At 46.7% G+C, this 17,528-nt stretch overlaps 1 protein-coding gene across 1 annotated transcript; it reads left to right on the forward strand.

Annotated features, from left to right (window-relative positions):
- The first annotated feature begins 955 nt into the window (after nt 1–955).
- On the forward strand, nt 956–13,783 carry LOC136571994 (phospholipase A2-like). Its single transcript, XM_066572619.1, has 5 exons — nt 956–1,374; nt 3,719–3,779; nt 6,286–6,433; nt 10,252–10,358; nt 13,411–13,783. The coding sequence occupies exons 2-5, from the start codon at nt 3,746–3,748 to the stop codon at nt 13,641–13,643; spliced, it is 522 nt and encodes a 173-aa protein (XP_066428716.1). The 5' UTR covers nt 956–1,374; nt 3,719–3,745; the 3' UTR covers nt 13,644–13,783.
- Nucleotides 13,784–17,528: the final 3,745 nt, after the last annotated feature.

Consider the following 17,528-nt stretch of genomic DNA (forward strand, 5'->3'; position numbering starts at 1 on the left):
TGTGTGAACTTAGTAAGCTTGGTTCTGATACGATGTCTATGTACTAGAGATGAGCGAACGTGCTCGGCCACGCCCCTTTTTCGCCCGAATACCGCGATTTCCGAGTACTTCCGTACTTGGGCGAAAAAATTCGGGGGGCGCCGTGGCGGCACGGGGGGTAGCAGTGGGGAGTGGGGGGGGGGAGGGAGAGAGAGAGGGCTCCCCCCTGTTCCCCGCTGCTACCCCCCGCACCGCCACGCCTCTCCCCGCCCCCCGAATCTTTTCACCCGAGTACTGAAGTACTCAAAAATGGCGGTACTCAGGTGCGTAAGTACTCGAAACGAGTACGTTCGCTCATCTCTACTATGTACTTAAAATTGGTTCTGGTATCATATCTATGTAGTAAGCTCAGTTCTGCTATTGTAGCTATGTAGTGAGTTTGGTTCTGGTATCGTATCAACTTAGTAAGCTTTGTTCTGTTAGCATATCTAAGTACTTAAAATTGGTTCTGGTATCATATCTATGTAGTCAGCATGGTTCTGATATTGTAGCTATGTTGTAAGCTCAGTTCTGGTATTTTAGCTATGCAGTGATCTTGGTTCTGGTATCGTATCAACTTAGTAAGCTTGGTTCTGGTATCATATCTATGTGGTAAGCATGGTTCTGATATTGTAGCTATGTAGTGATCTTGGTTCCAGTATTCTATATATGTAGTATGCTTGGTTCTCGTACTGTATCCATCTTGTAAGATCTGTTCTGATACATCTATGAAGTCCATGGTAGCCTTAATCCCTCCCCTATTAGAGCGGTTTCTGTAGAGGTGAATGAAGCTGTTATTATTTCTGAACAGGTTAACCACCCCCTTCGGTCCCATGACTGTGTGTCAGCCACACAGGCATATAGCATCGCTCTGTGCTGTGGGCGATCAAAACTGTGGAACTGGGGCATTTTCTGTAATATTCATAGGGAAAAGAAACATTACATTGTGCGTGCTGTTGTCCGCTGTTATCTGCTGTTCCAGGGTCATATTATTTGATGCAGAGTTTAATTCTTCAGAACAGGTGAAGTGAGAAGCAAACAGACTGGCAACTTTGTAACTGGAGAGAGAAGAAGTGACATTTCTAGTGACTCCACCCATCTGAAGAATAATAAATTGGCAGCGTGTCACCTCATAGTCCCGGATGAGGAGAGACGATCTGTACTCCGCCGGTGTGGGCACATTGGACCCTGTAGGCAAACGATTCCTCCTAACTGTGGCATCACTCACTATAAGGTGGCAGCTCCATTAGGATCAACAGAGGCAGAGATCATTGGATACAAGTGACACAACATTGTATCAGCGTCCTGACATATGTGACAGAACCACACGGCGCTAAACAGAACTTCAGAGCAGCGGTAATTGTATTCTCTAATGCTTCTGTATGACTGACACCAATGTATGATTGACTCTAATGTACCCTCGTTGTCAATAACCGCCCTCCCCTGGAAGGTGTCGGGTGAGACTGTAACGCTGATATAAGTAAGTGCAAAAGGATCATTTATTGTGGAGAACCGACCGCTTGTAGGGAGGCTCTAGGACCCTGTTGTACCGCCTCTAGCTTGGATACAAGATGTGATACAGGTGAGCATGGAGGCTCTAGTACCCTGTTGTACCGCCTCTAGCTTGGATACAAGATGTGATACGGGCGGGCATGGAGGCTCTAGTACCCTGTTGTACTGCCTCTAGCTTGGATACAAGATGTGATACGGACAGGCATGGAGGCTCTAGTACCCTGTTGTACCGCCTCTAGCTTGGATACAAGATGTGATACAGGGAGCATGGAGGCTCTAGTACCCTGTTGTACCACCTTTAGCTTGGATACAAGATGTGATACAGGCGGGCATGGAGGCTCTAGTACCCTGTTGTACCACCTTTAGCTTGGATACAAGATGTGATACGGGTAGGCATGGCGGCTCTAATACCCTGCTGTACCACCTCTAGCTTGGATACAAGATGTGATATGGGTGGGCATGGAGGCTCTAGTACCCTGTTGTACCGCCTCTAGCTTGGATACAAGATGTGATACGGGCAAGTATGGAGGCTCTAGTACTCTGTTGTACCACCTCTAGCTTGGATACAAGATGTGATACAGACAGGCATGGAGGCTCTAGTACCCTGTTGTACAACCTCTAGCTTGGATACAAGATGTGATACAGGCAGGCATGGAGGCTCTAGTACCCTGTTGTATCGCCTCTAGCTTGGATACAAGATGTGATATATTGACAGGTATGGAGGCTCTAGTACCCTGTTGTACCACTTCTACCTTGGATACAAGATGTGATACAGGTGGGTATGGAGGCTCTAGTACCCTGTTGTACCACCTCTAGATTGGATACAAGAGGTGATACAGAAAGCATAGAGGCTCTAGTACCCTGTTGTGCTGCCTCTAGGTTTGATACAATACATGATACGGAGAGCATGGAGGCTCTAGTACCTGTTGTACCACCTCTAGCTTGGATACAAGATGTGATACGGGTGGGCATGAAGGCTCTAGTACCCTGTTGTACTGCCTCTAGCTTGGATACAAGATGTGATACAGGTGAGCATGGAGGCTCTAGTGCCCTGTTGTACTGCCTCTAGCTTGGATACAAGATGTAATGTGGGGGGCATGGAGGCTCTAGTACCCTGTTGTACCCCCTCTAGCTTGGATACAAGATGTGATACGGGCGGGCATGGAGGCTCTAGTACCCTGTTGTACCTCCTCTAGCTTGGATACAAGATGTAATGTGGCGGGCATGGAGGCTCTAGTACCCTGTTGTACCCCCTCTAGCTTGGATACAAGATGTGATACGGGCGGGCATGGAGGCTCTAGTACCCTGTTGTACCTCCTCTAGCTTGGATACAAGATGTAATGTGGGGGGCATGGAGGCTCTAGTACCCTGTTGTACCTCCTCTAGCTTGGATACAAGATGTGATACGGGCGGGCATGGAGGCTCTAGTACCCTGTTGTACCTCCTCTAGCTTGGATACAAGATGTGATACGGGCGGGCATGGAGGCTCTAGTACCCTGTTGTACCTCCTCTAGCTTGGATACAAGATGTAAAGTTGGGGCCATGAAGGCTCTAGTACCCTGTTGTACCTCCTCTAGCTTGGATACAAGATGTGATACGGGCGGGCATGGAGGCTCTAGTACCCTGTTGTACCTCCTCTAGCTTGGATACAAGATGTAAAGTTGGGGCCATGAAGGCTCTAGTACCCTGTTGTACCTCCTCTAGCTTGGATACAAGATGTGATACAGGCGGGCATGGAGGCTCTAGTACCTGTTGTACCGCCTCTAGTTTGGATACAAGATGTGATAAATAGAATCCATTGATTTCAATATGTTCGTTCACATGCTTTGCTTTGCTTATGCAATTCTGTTGCACAAGAAGATACGCAGAATGTTCTATTTCCCTGTGCTTTTCTGCAGAAAAATTAAACATATGAAACTAATTTGGTTAATTAGGCATTTCAAGGTACAGGACCGTGTTTGCGGTCTTTTTTGCGTAACCAAAAAGTACAGTAAAAATGGCAGAAGCATACAAATACACACGCGCTCCTGTGAATCCAGCCTAGACTCTGATATATGACTGCCTCATGATGAACTGGTGTATGGCCGGCAGTGCTGTGTGATGTACGACTGGTCCGGTATTGATAGCTGTTGCTGTAGGACACTGCTATGTTCACCTTCATCACGCTGCTTTATTTCTCGTCCTACAGTCTCCTGTCTGCTGTGATCAGTAGAATATGGCGTCCTTCCTGCTCTTCCTCCTAGGAACCTGTGAGTACCGCCATGTGAGGTTTCTCTAGGGCACTATAAATAAAGTTTATTGAAAAGAATACAATGCTCACAGTAACCAATCAGAGCTCAGCTGTCATTTGGTAAACTGCCCTGGAAATATGAAAACTGCCCTGTAATTGGTTGCTGTTGAACCTGGTTCAGTAAAGGCCTTGTAGCCCTCGAGTGGCCCGGCTGCTACAGGTAATATATTACAAAGCGTCAGCATATCCTGTCTGTCTTAAAAACCTTATTTATAATGTCCTGGAGTTCCCCTTTAAGGCCAGTATTATGTATATTCAGTACATCGATCTCCATGTAATCCGGCCAAGTCTTGGTATATGACCTTTCCAACAGACTCGCTGTCTCAAGCAGTGATGGCATATTTACCTATGTAATATCATCTTATCCTGCCCTTTAGTTATGGAAGAATTTTAACCCCCCAACGTCCCGGGGTGCGCAGCGTTTGCATGGAACGGGATCGGCAGCGATCCCACTCATGCCCGGCTGGTAAGGGCTCATTCACTCGACTCTATTTACGGCACGTATTACGCACTTACTACACAGTTAATAGAACTCATTGATTTCAAAATCAAAAGTCACAGAAGTCAAAATTCGCATTACAAAATATGCAGCATGTCATATTTTGGTGTGTATTATGCATAGAATTAGGCCATAGAAGTAAGTGATCCATAGTGAGGTGCCATTTGGTTGTCCTGGTAACCTAGCCCCATGGGTGCCATAACTTACTACCAGTCAAGACATGCCTGTGACACATCCTGATAGACTGCCTGTCAGAAAGCGGTATAATGCAATACTATGGTATTGCATTATACAGTATGAGTGATCAAATGACCACAAGTTCAAGTTCCCAATGGGGACTGAAAAAAAATTAGTTAAAAAAAGTTTTTAATTATTAAAAAAATAATAAAGATAATATAAGTTTAAACACCACACCCCGCTTCCCATATTTATAATAAAAAAATCAAAACAAAAAAATGGTATTGCCGCATCCATAAAAGTCAGACTTATCAAAGTAACGCCATATTTATCCCAAACGGGGAACGTCATAAGAATAAAAATGCACGGCGCCTGAACTGTAGTTTTTTGGTCACCCTGTCTCCAAGAAAAAAAATATATAAAAAACTATCAAAAAGTTACATGAAAGGGGTTGTCTCACGCCGAAGCGGTTTTTTTTTTATTCAATAGGCCCCCCGTTCGGCGCGAGACAAACCCAAGGGATGGGTTAAAAAAAAAAAAAGTTTATTACTTACCCGAATCCCCGCGCTGCGGCGACTTCTTTCTTCCTTTACCAAGATGGCCGCCGGGATCTTCACCCACGATGCACCGCGGGTCTTCTCCCATGGTGCACCGTGGGCTCTGTGCGGTCCATTGCCAATTCCAGCCTCCTGATTGGCTGGAATCGGCACACGTGACGGGGCGGAGCTACGAGGACCAGCTCTCCGGCACGAGCGGCCCCATTCACCAGGGAGAAGACCGGACTGCGCAAGTAGACAGCGAATTTAGACAGATCCATGGCGACAGGGACGCTAGCAACGGAGCAGGTAAGTGAATAACTTCTGTAAGGCTCATAATTAATGCACGATGTACATTACAAAGTGCATTAATATGGCCATACAGAAGTGTATAACCCCACTTGATTTCACGAGACAACCCCTTGAACTCTAAAATGGGACAAATAGAAACTACAGGACGTCCCATGAAAAACGACCCTCACACAACTATGTCATCGGAAAACTAAAAAAGTTATGGAGGCCAGAAAATGGCAGCAGAAAATAATTTTTCCCCCAAAGATATTTTATGTTTTAATGATTCAATAATACAGCAAACACCCCCCCCTCCCCCACCCCCGAAAAAAAAATATAAATTTGGTATTGTAGTAATCGTACTGACCCACTGAATAAAGTGATGATGTCATTTTTGCCGCAGTGTCTAAGCCGTAAGAACAAGACCCTCCAATGATGGTGGATTTACGTTTTTTTGCTGTTTTCTTTCATTTCACTTGACTTAGAAATTTTTTAACGTTTTTTTCAGTACATTATATGTCACATTAAATAACACCCATGAAAAATACAACTCAACCCGCAAAAAACAATTCTTTCGACAGCTATGCGGATGGAAAAATTAGGGCCCTTTTACATGGCCTGAAAAAGCGTTCAGATTCCTGCATACCGCGTAAAAGAGCCCTGATAGTTATGACTATTTAAAAATGGAGAGAAGCAACAGCAAAAAAGCTGCATTATTAGGGGTTAAATAGATACTTCCCCTTTAAAAAAAACATAGTCCCATTAAATCTGAATCCTTGACTCCACCTCTTCTGTCAAGCTGTTTACGAATTTTACGGATTTACGGACGCTGGCCACCATGTTGGGTGACAACCTCTATGGTGGCCTCCATTCTTGCTCTGATTAAGTTGTCACCCAGCTTTATAAGAAGGGCCTCCACCCTAAGCACTTGGTTCTGACCCCGCTGTCTGTCTCATGTCTAGTGACGGTGGCAGGGTCACAAGCTGGACTCGTAAAGTTTGGACGTATGGTGCAACAAGCAACTAAGAGGCCTGCTCTGTGGTCCTTCTCGTTCTACGGCTGCTATTGTGGGCTTGGAGGGCAAGGTTGGCCGATGGATGACATTGACTGGTGAGTTGGGTCATTGATGATGGGTGTCGGCGACGTCTCGCTCCTTTTATGTCCGGCTATAAACATTGATGATTTCATTCTACCCAGTACTGATACAGAAGTTACAGGAGGGACGCGGGTTGTCAGACTTTACCACTATACGCCACACAGTCCAGCAATGTCTCTAGGAGCCTGTTGTATCTCTGGGTCCTAGGGCAAATCTGCGTGCCACCGCTTGGTGTAAAGAATTGGCATGTCAGTTATTATTTTGTGCAACGTGGCCTTCAGAATCAGTGTGTGAAAAGTCTGCGCTGTATGAATTATAGCATGAATTTTTATAGCAATCAATAGAATACTAAAATGGTGCAGGTCTCGCCGCTGACCGGGGTGCGAAAGCTGCATCTAAAGGCCCATTTAGACATAACGATTATCGCTCAAAATTTGCTCAAAGGCAATCTTTTGAGCGATAATCGTTGTGTGCATTTACACGGCAAGATGATCGCTCAAAATTCACTCAAACAGCAGTTTCAGTGTCAGTTTTGAGCGTTCACTTTGCATAAGCTCTTAAGTAGCTAATTAGCTACTTAAGAACTTATTAGTGTGCAACTGAAGTGTGTTAATTAGTGTGTAAGCTAGAGCGCTGTCTTCTGTATATAGCTGCTGTGTTCTCAAAGCACTCAGCTGGTATCCTGCTGTGCATTTCGAGTGGGGTATGCAGAACACAGCTGGAGCGCTGTCTTCTACATACTCCCGCTGTGCTTACAGAGAGCTCAGCTGGTATCCCGCCAGCTGTATACAGCTGCTGTGTTCTCCGAGTGAGATACCAACTGAAACAATAGTATCAGCAGTATCTCGGTCCTGATAAGACTCATCATTGTCTTTCAGCTGAAAGACGGCTTTGAGCGAATTTTGAGCGAGAATCGTTGGGTCTAAATGGGCCTTTAAACCAGGGCAAAAATCTGCTGTGTGAATGAGGTCTTAATCTGTTCCCCCATCTACTGTAACATAAAAAAGGATAAAAGTGCAGCATGCTATCCCATTGCTTTCAATGGGGTCGGCGCTGCTGCCGGCCCCATTGAAAGCAGTGGTTTGTGGCAACCCCCGCAGTATGATTTTCGGGGAAGGGCTTGAAATATAAGCCCTTCCCTGAAAATCATCATTAGCTGAATAAAAAAACAAAAAAAAAATTTACTCGCCTCCTGAAAGGCCTGTGCTGATTGGCTGAGCGATCAGCCAATTACAGCCAGCGCTTAGCTATTCATTCATATTTCAAGCCCTTTCCCGAGAATCATGCTGCAGGGGTTGCCACAAACCACTACTTTAAATGGGGCCGGCAGCAGCGCCAACCCCATTGAAAGCAATGGGATAGCATGCTGCACTTCTGCCACAACTGTCACAGCTGTGGCAGAGGATTCCTTCATCCCTGCGGTCGACGCAGGGATAAGAGAAACTCCTGCCACAGCTGTCACAGCTGTCACAGAAGTCCACGGTATTTTCCCTATGTTTTCAATGGGGCTAGCGCTGCTGCCGGCCCCATTGAAAAAACTGGTGATATTCCAGCATTTTCTTGTGCTGCGAGGCGAGTGTTTTCACTTGCTCTCGTGGCGCAAGAGAGAATAAAATGCCAGTGGGTGTCCACTAGAGATGAGCGAGCGTACTCGGTAAGGACAGATACCCGAGCGAGTGTCGTCCTTACCGAATACCTGCCTGCTCGCCCACAAAGATTCGGGTGCCGGCGTGGGTGAGCGCTGTATTGTGGGAGTGAGCGGGAGGGAGCGGGGGGTGGGCGGGGGTGGGGGAGAGATCTTCCTCCCGTCCCCCCCCGCTCTACCCCGCCGCTCCCCGCCCCCTGAATCTTTGTGGGCGAGCAGGCACGTACTCTGTAAGGATGATACTCGCTCAAGTATCTGTCCTTGCTGAGTACGCTCGCTCATCTCTAGTGTCCACCCTAAACAATGATGTCGTCTCCGCTATAGCCCCAACCCATGATATCCCCTCTACTATAACCCCAAACTATAATATCCCCTCTACTATAAGCCAAAACCATGGTGTCCCCCACCGTAGCCCTAAACTATAATGCCACTTCCACCATGGCCCTAAACCATGAGAACCCCTCCATCATAGCCCCAAATTATGATGCCCACTCCACCATAGCCCCAAACCATGATACTCCCACTACCAGACTTCACAACTGGATGAAAAACTTAGTTTCAACTTCTTTAAAAAGATAGTATTGTGCATTTGTGCTAAAAACGTCCACTTTGGTCTCATCTGTCTCAGAAACATTCTGGAACTTCCAGGTGCTCTCAGGCAAACTTAGAATGGGCTACAATGTTATTTTTGACCAGCAGCGTCTTCCTTTGTGGTGTCCTTCGGTGGTCACTATTCTGTCAGTGTTCCCCTAATAGTGCACACATGAACAGAGGTTTCCGTAGTCTGTAGGGTCTTCTGTAGGTCTTTGGCTGTTCTTCTTGGATTCTTTCTCCCCTCCTTCAGGATTGCCTGTTGTGCTTTTGCAGTGATATAACAGGACACTCCTGGGGAGAGTAGAACAGTCCTGAATGTTCTCCAGCTGTAGATAATAACTGTAGACTGCTATACATCCTGGTCTTTAGGTTTTGTGGCCTTTTCTAGCTTCATGCGCCTCTATAACACTTCTTAAAGTTGCTTACATTGAGCTGCTGCTCACACTAACCAGAAGAACAGATGTGTCAATAACCAGGCTTTGTGTGCCTTGATAAGCAAAGCATCTTATTCCAATTGGCTTATGGAGAATTCATTAGCACAGAGGTTCACTTATTTTTTCTCACTGCACTATGGATGATGAACGGTACAACAGTCTGTGTTATTAGTTACATTGTGTTTGTCTATAACTGTGACTTAGATACAATTAGACCGCATTGTATTAGTCATCAATACGAAGGAGTGTTCACTTTTTTTTGCAACTTTGTATAGACTCGCTCAGTAGAAAGTATCACAGATGATGAGCTTAGATACATCAACTCAGAAGACAGCATTTCACATATGAGCCTGAGGCTTCTTTCACATGAGCGCATATCGGCCAGCGTTTTCACGGCCGGCTGATATGCACTGTGATCTGATGCATTGGATTCCAATGCATCAGATTACATGGGCGTATTTGTTAGGGGTAAAAAAGCCCGGCCGGCCAATAGAGCACCGGGTGTTTTAACGTTGGACCCAAAACATCGTTCTGGAACTATGTTTTGGCCGGAATACGTCCAGCCGCTGCATGGGCTCCTATGGGAGGGAGTTTAACAGTGTGGCTGCTAAACTCCCTCCCTCTGTTCTCCCCCCAACCTGTGCAGGCTCACCTGTCTTCCTCCCCTCTCGTTCTGTGCAATAGGAGGGGGCAGGGCAGGGCAGAGCCAAGCCCCGCCCTACCCACCCCCTTCCATTAATGCTATGGACAAGGGCGGGGCTAAGTGCCCACCCTCTCCCCGCCCCTTGTCCATAGCCATCAATGGGAAGAGGCGGGGCAGGCCGGTGCGTAGCTCCACCCCTGCCACGCCCTCTCCCATTGTACAGAATAAGAGGGTAGGAAGACAGGTGAGCCTGCAATGAGGAGGGAGGGGAAATGGAAGATCGCCTGGTGAGGTCGGCGCATTTCCGCCAGCCTCACCAGGCGATATGAACGGGCGCACAAATGTTTGATTTGTGCGCCCATTCACCAGATTTTTTACTAACAATGTAGCATATATCGGCCGACTGCGCTCGTGTGAAAGAAGCCTAAGACAGCCATATGAGCAGACCCTGGTGATGACTGTATTTGCAGTGGAGTTTCGTTCCTTTGTGTCAGTGATGCTACTCTTCCCTTGCAGGTGCTGCCAGAAACATGATTGCTGTTACGACGTCTTGATGAAGGCGGGCTGCGCTCCTCTGAGTCAGGATTATAACTACTCCCACATCAATGGAGTCATTACATGTGGTAATACTGATCACTACCCCCTAGCATCTGATCTGTGACCAAGAGCTTACAATCAGGAGTCTACAGACCGGACACAGCACGCTCAGGCCTCGTTCACACAAGCACTGTTTAATCATGTGAAAAGATTGTGGCTATACTGCACTAAAAATCGCGTGATCGGGTGAATTCCAGCTATTTTAATTAGCCCGTTCACATGATCCGAGCTGCGTGGTGCGTGTAATCCAGTTCCTATAGGAGTCTATGGAAAGCGCGCACCAAGATAGGTCAGATCTTATCTTTTCTCACACCGCGGATCTTAGATGCGGGCGTTGTAGCCACACATGTCCTATCTTTGGTGCGATCATCTAGCACGTCTAGAATTCCTTCATCTGAACGGTTCTATAGGAAACCATTAGTTTTATCTAAACGCAATCTTTTCATGCACCTCATGTGAACGAGGCCTCAGGGGGCCTTCACACTGGCGGGAAAATCGGTCGAGATTTGTGCATTGCAAAACAAACAAATCTTGCGCAGATATAACACCCATTCTTTTAAATGGCTGCATTCACATTTGCGCTATTTCCCTGCATGACACCGCATTGCAATATTATGCAGGAAAAAAATCGTAGCATGTCCTAACCTTCTGCGATATCGCCCATTGTTTTCAAAGACTGCAGGGCCACCGCCACCTCGATGACTGCAGGGTGGCAGTGCTAATCACTGGGCCACCACCACCACAATGACTGCAGGGCGGCAGTGCTAATCACTGGGCCACCACCACCTCGATGACTGTAGGGTGGCAGTGCTAATCACTGGGCCACCACCACCTCGATGACTGCAGGGCGGCAGTGCTAATCACTGGGCCACCACCACCTCGATGACTGTAGGGTGGCAGTGCTAATCACTGGGCCACCACCACCTCGATGACTGCAGGGCAGCAGTGCTAATCACTGGGCTACCAACACCTCGATGACTGCAGGGCAGCAGTGCTAATCACTGGGCCACCGCCACCTCAATGACTGCAGGGCAGCAGTGCTAATCACTGGGCCACCACCACCTCAATGACTGCAGGGCAGCAGTGCTAATCACTGGGCCACCACCACCTCAATGACTGCAGGGCAGCAGTGCTAACCACTGAGCCACCACCACCACAATGACTGCAGGGCAGCAGTGCTAATCACTGGGCCACCAACACCTCGATGACTGCAGGGCAGCAGTGCTAATCACTGGACCACCACCACCTCAATGACTGCAGGGCAGCAGTGCTAATCACTGGGCCACCCCACCTCAATGACTGCAGGGCAGCAGTGCTAACCACTGGGCCACCAACACCTCAATGACTGCAGGGCAGCAGTGCTAACCACTGGGCCACCAACACCTCAATGACTGCAGGGCAGCAGTGCTAATCACTGGACCACCACCACCTCAATGACTGCAGGGCAGCAGTGCTAATCACTGGACCACCACCACCACAATGACTGCAGGGCAGCAGTGCTAACCACTGGACCACCACAATGACTGCAGGGCAGCAGTGCTAACCACTGGGCCAGCACCACCACAATGACCACAGGGCAGCAGTGCTAACCACTGGGCCACCACCTCCAGTGTTGTTCAAGGAGACCAAATTAGAGAATCTGATTTTTTTCCTCCTATTGATTTTAATGGCAGTTAGAATCGATGCTCCGGGTTTGCAATTATTTTTTACCACCGATGACTGTCGGTCACTCCTGACCCAATTATTTCAATAATCACTTAACATTATTCACAAGCGCAATTTTCCAGTACGAGTTCCATCTGATTGCGATATAGACGGCAACCGCACTGGAAAAGAACATATTCTTTTCAATGGCTTCATACACTTGGGCGATTTCTTTTTTTTCTCAGACCAAGATAGAAAAGTCGTCGTATGCGGTCCTTCTTCAAGAATCGCTTATTATTTCCTACGGGAGCTTTAAAAAAAATTACATGGAATGCCGGTGTGACGCGTTTTTCAACCATTGAAACAAAATGCATTATTTTGTTTTTTTTCACACGCATGGAAAACACGTACAGTGATGCGAATAGCACATCGCAGGAAAATACAATACAGTGTAGGTCAGTGAGAATCTTGCCCATGTAAATACGGCCTGAGGCTGTGCGCACGGGGATTTTTTTGTTTTTGGTCCTGAAAAATCGTTCCAATGGCTTTTTGCAATTCCCATTCATTTTTTGAGCAATGTTCAGACTCGCACTTCCTGCACTTTTTTATTTTTTATGGTCCCTATGGTTACGTGTGTTAAAAACTAGAGATGAGCGAGTAGTGCCTTAGCCGAGTACCTGCACGCTCCTCTCTAAAGATTCGGGGGCCAGTGGGGGGCGGAGAGCGGCGGGGGAGAGCGGGGAGGAACGGAGGGGAGGATCTCTGTCTCCCCTCGCTCCCCGCTGCAACTCACCTGTCACCCGTGCCGGCCCCCGAATCTTTAGAGACGAGCGGGGAGATACTCGGCTAAGGCACTACTCGCTCCAGTAATGTGCCTTAGCGAGTATACTCGCTCATCTCTATTAAAAACGGATTATACTCGCATCATGCAAGTGCTGCTCATTTTTTAAACGCCCCCATAGACTTGAATGGGTGATATTAGTTCAAAAAAGCACCAAAATAGGACATGCTGCTATTTTTTGCTTTAAAGGCCTCCAGAATGTTCAGATTGAAATTAACGTCTTCTATTTTTGTCCAATTTTGGACAATTTTTTTTTCTGTCCGAAAATCGTATGGAAAAATCACCAATGTGAATATACCCGAAGCTGAACTAAGAACTTATAGACCCTTTTTTTGCATGCACATCTGTTATGTAGTTACACCTTCTTCACTCTCTCTCCCACTGCTGTGTCAGTCTTTACCGTAGTTTCTGGCATTCTATTCCTGAACCAGGAGGCACAGGATGAACTAAGCTACAGCCATGTAGGAGAGTCATATAATGCATGGAAAAAAAAATGTAAACCTACCTAACATGCAATGTAGTGAAGTAGACGGTCAGCTCTGCGGCGCTGGTACTAGATACTTGTATAGTAATCACCTTTGTCTCCGGTACAGATGATGAAGACCTTAACGGATGTGCAAGAGTGTGCTGTGAGTGCGACCGGGAAATCTCCCACTGCTTCCGGGAAAACAATCACCGATATAGAAAAGAGCACAACCTTAATTTCAGTAGGAAGAAATGTTGGGGAAAGCCGCTGCCATGTTTAGGCGGACCACCCCCGAGAAGCCACACTACATATACCAACACAGGGGATGGTGAACCTGACCAAAGCAAAGGCAGTTATTAAACAGTCATCAAAAGTGGACAATTCCTTTAAATATCTTATAAAGAGAACCTGTCGTGTCCTGTGAGCACCATAACCTAGGTTTATAGGCCCAGGGCAGATGCCGCAGAGCCCGGGGTTGTACTGTTTATACACTGTGTCGATAAAAGTATTAGACACATAGAAGGTGCGGAAATTCCATTTATTTCACATTTCTCAGTCCGGTGTTGGCTGCCTTTGGCCTCCATGACTGCAGTAATCCTCCTCGGCCGCTTTCCACCAAATGCCCATAGATGTGTGGAGGGATTTGCCTCCCTTCCTGGAGGACAGCTTCAGATAGTGATGCTGGGGATGTTGGGTGTGTTGGGCACGGATACAGCGTTCTAGGTCGATGCGATTGGGATCCGGACTTTGGGACGGCCAATGCAGTTTGCAGACGTTCTGCTCCTCAGCACTGTGTGCTGTATGACATGATGCTCATCATGTTGGTGGAGACATGGAGCTGTACCGAAATATTACCATGGGGTAGGTAAAGCCAGATTGTGCCACAACACTTGCTTCCACTCACTTGTGTGCAGCCATGGTAACCCCTCACATGCAGTTCCTAACTGGTTGCCAGACCGCGTTGTCAGCTCTACACCTGGTGGCTTCTGTACTGGGATCTCCTGTATAATCCTCACCTTAAGACCTCATTCACACGGGCGACAAAGTCGCGTTGCTGCAATGCTACAAATCGCACGTATGTGAAGCCCATGCTTTCCTATGGGCTAATTCACATGTGATGTTTTGTAGAATTCAACATCCCGACACAAAAACCTCACTTATGAGGTTTTGTAGCCCATGTTTCCCTACGGAGCCTTCCTCTCTGTTGCATCACATGAAAACGCAATTTTCGTGCGGTGCAATGCAACTTTAACAGTAGGAAATCCTACTGTAAAAGCCATAATCTAAGCCCTAGCTGCAGAAAAAGAAAAAGTATACATCACCTTAGAAGCGCTGTCCGTGGCTCTGCTGCATCTTCTCCCTGGTCCCCAAGACTATTCTTCATCATCTACTCTGGCCGGGTATTGAAAAATCCCCGCCTCCTCGAAGCGCTGCCTTTGGTTGGCTGATGCTTAGCCAGTCACAGCAAACGCTCGATGAACCAATCACAGGCATTCATCGAGCACTGGCTCTGACTGGCTAAGAGTTAGCCAATCACAGTCAGCACTTCCAGGAGGCAGGGATTTTTCAATCCCCGGCCACAAGAGATAAAAAAGACCGGGGACGGAAGGAAGCTACAGCGGAGCCCCAGATGCATATATCTACACTACCGTTCAAAAGTTTGGGGTCACATTGAAATGTCCTTATTTTTGAAGAAAAAGCACTGTACTTTTCAATGAAGATAACTTTAAACTAGTCCTAACTTTAAACAAATGCACTCTATACATTGCTAATGTTGTAAATGACTATTCTAGCTGCAAATGCCTGTTTTTTTTGTGCAAAATCTACAAAGGTGAATAGAGGCCCATTTCCAGCAACTATCACTCCAGTGTTCTAATGGTACAATGTGTTTGCTCATTGGCTCAGAAGGCTAATTGATGATTAGAAAACCCTTGTGCAATCATGTTCACACATCTGAAAACAGTCTAGCTCGTTACAGAAGCTGCAAAACTGACCTTCCTGTGAGCAGATTGAGTTTCTGGAGCATCACATTTGTGGGGTCAATTAAACGCTCAAAATGGCCAGAAAAAGAGAACTTTCATCTGAAACTCGACAGTCTATTCTTGTTCTTAGAAATGAAGGCTATTCCATGCGAGAAATTGCTAAGAAATTGAATATTTCCTACAACGGTGTGTACTACTCCCTTCAGAGGACAGCACAAACAGGCTCTAACCAGAGTAGAAAAAGAAGTGGGAGGCCGCGTTGCACAACTAAGCAAGAAGATAAGCACATTAGAGTCTCTAGTTTGAGAAACAGACGCCTCACAGGTACCCAACCGGCATCTTCATTAAATAGTACCCGCAAAACACCAGTGTCAACATCTACAGTGAAGAGGCGGCTGCGGGATTTTGGGCTTCAGGGCAGAGTGGCAAAGAAAAAGCCATATCTGAGACTGGCCAATAAAAGAAAAAGATTAAGATGGGCAAAAGAACACAGACATTGGACAGAGGAAGACTGGAAAAAAGTGTTGTGGACGGATGAATCCAAGTTTGAGGTGTTTGGATCACAAAGAAGAACGTTTGTGAGACGCAGAACAAATGAAAAGATGCTGGAAGAATGCCTGACGCCATCTGTTAAGCATGGTGGAGGTAATGTGATGGTCTGGGGTTGCTTTGGTGCTGGTAAGGTGGGAGATTTGTACAGGGTAAAAGGGATTCTGAATAAGGAAGGCTATCACTCCATTTTGCAACGCCATGCCATACCCAGTGGACAGCGCTTGATTGGAACCAATTTCATCCTACAACAGGACAATGACCCTAAACACACCTCCAAATTGTGCAAGAACTATTTACAGCAGAAGCAGGCAGCTGGTATTCTATCGGTAATGCAGTGGCCAGCGCAGTCACCAGATCTGAACCCCATTGAGCTGTTGTGGGAGCAGCTTGACCGTATGGTACGCCAGAAGTGCCCATCCAACCAATCCAACTTGTGGGAGATGCTTCTAGAAGCGTGGGGTGCAATTTCACAAGCTTACCTCAACAAATTAACAGCTAGAATGTCAAAGGTGTGCAATGCTGTAATTGCTGCAAAAGGAGGATTCTTTGACGAAAGCAAAGTTTGATGTAAAAACAATGTTATTTCACATACAAATCATTATTTCTAACCTTGTCAATGTCTTGACTCTATTTTCTATTCATTTCACAACGCATGGTGGTGAATAAGTGTGACTTTTCATGGAAAACACAAAATTGTTTGGGTGACCCCAAACTTTTGAACGGTAGTGTATATTACACTCAAGTTCGGCACTATGGAGCAATTCCAGCAACCTCATTCATTCTGATTCACAATTCCAGCAACCTGATTGGTTGTTTGGCTTGTCTGATTCAACCTCATTGGTTGTTTGGGTTCCCTGATTCAACTTGATTGGTTGTTAGTGCCGAACTTGAGTGTAATATAGATATATGCGCCCCGGACAGCGCAAGGTGATGTATACTGGTGAAAAAAAGAAAAACAAAATGTACGCACTTCTTCGCCGCTCAGACGCGTCCTACGGCTGTCTCCCCGACACTGCTGTCCAGCACTTTCAGCAGGCGGGGATTTAAAAATCCCCGCCTCCTGAAAGGGCTATGCTGATTGGCTGAGCGCTCAGCCAATTACAGCTAGTGCTTAGCTATTGGCTATTGGCTAAGCGCTCAGCCAATTACAGCTAGTGCTTAGCGGTCATAGTATCCTGAATTGCAGCTGATTGATACCGGACAGCTGGGGGAACACTTTGTCAGTCTCTTTATATTGCAGGTGCCTCTATTTAGGCATTAGAAATCATTCAGAGGATTTATGCCGACCGAGGGATTTCCTGGCTGCGGTGTATTTTTTCGTTAATATGCCACAGCCGCCCGTGTGAATGGCTGAGAAAATGCGAATTTTGGCTGCAACTTGTTTTGGCTTTTCATGTTTTTTTCAGCTGTGATGCGGCCGGCGTGAAAGCGCATCACTTGTGTGAGAGCGGCCCATCGGTGGCTTTACACGGGACAACTAACGCCAGAAGAGTCGCTAAAGAGTCGAACAACTACTGTTTGTGGGCGTTTACACTGAATGATTGTTACTCACTGGTTCAGTTTTGTGATCGCTGAACAAACTGTTGATTGCAAAAGTATGCACCCCCATTAAGGGCTCAGTTACATGACCGGAATTCCTTCAAAAATCAGACTGGTTCTGGCCAGAGAGAAGACCTCCCCAATGTAGTCCTACTACCCGCATCCCTGCTTT

The sequence above is a fragment of the Eleutherodactylus coqui genome, chromosome 6 (genome assembly GCF_035609145.1).
Source record: "Eleutherodactylus coqui strain aEleCoq1 chromosome 6, aEleCoq1.hap1, whole genome shotgun sequence".
Taxonomy (NCBI): domain Eukaryota; kingdom Metazoa; phylum Chordata; class Amphibia; order Anura; family Eleutherodactylidae; genus Eleutherodactylus; species Eleutherodactylus coqui.

Bases quoted from the DNA above. Each gene is read 5' to 3' on its own strand.
- LOC136571994 (XM_066572619.1), top strand. From the start codon at position 3,746: ATGGCGTCCTTCCTGCTCTTCCTCCTAGGAACCT. The intron at 3,780-6,285 runs GTGAGTACCGCC...TCTCATGTCTAG, and splicing joins GCTCTTCCTCCTAGGAACCT to TGACGGTGGCAGGGTCACAA. The intron at 10,359-13,410 runs GTAATACTGATC...TCTCCGGTACAG, and splicing joins CAATGGAGTCATTACATGTG to ATGATGAAGACCTTAACGGA.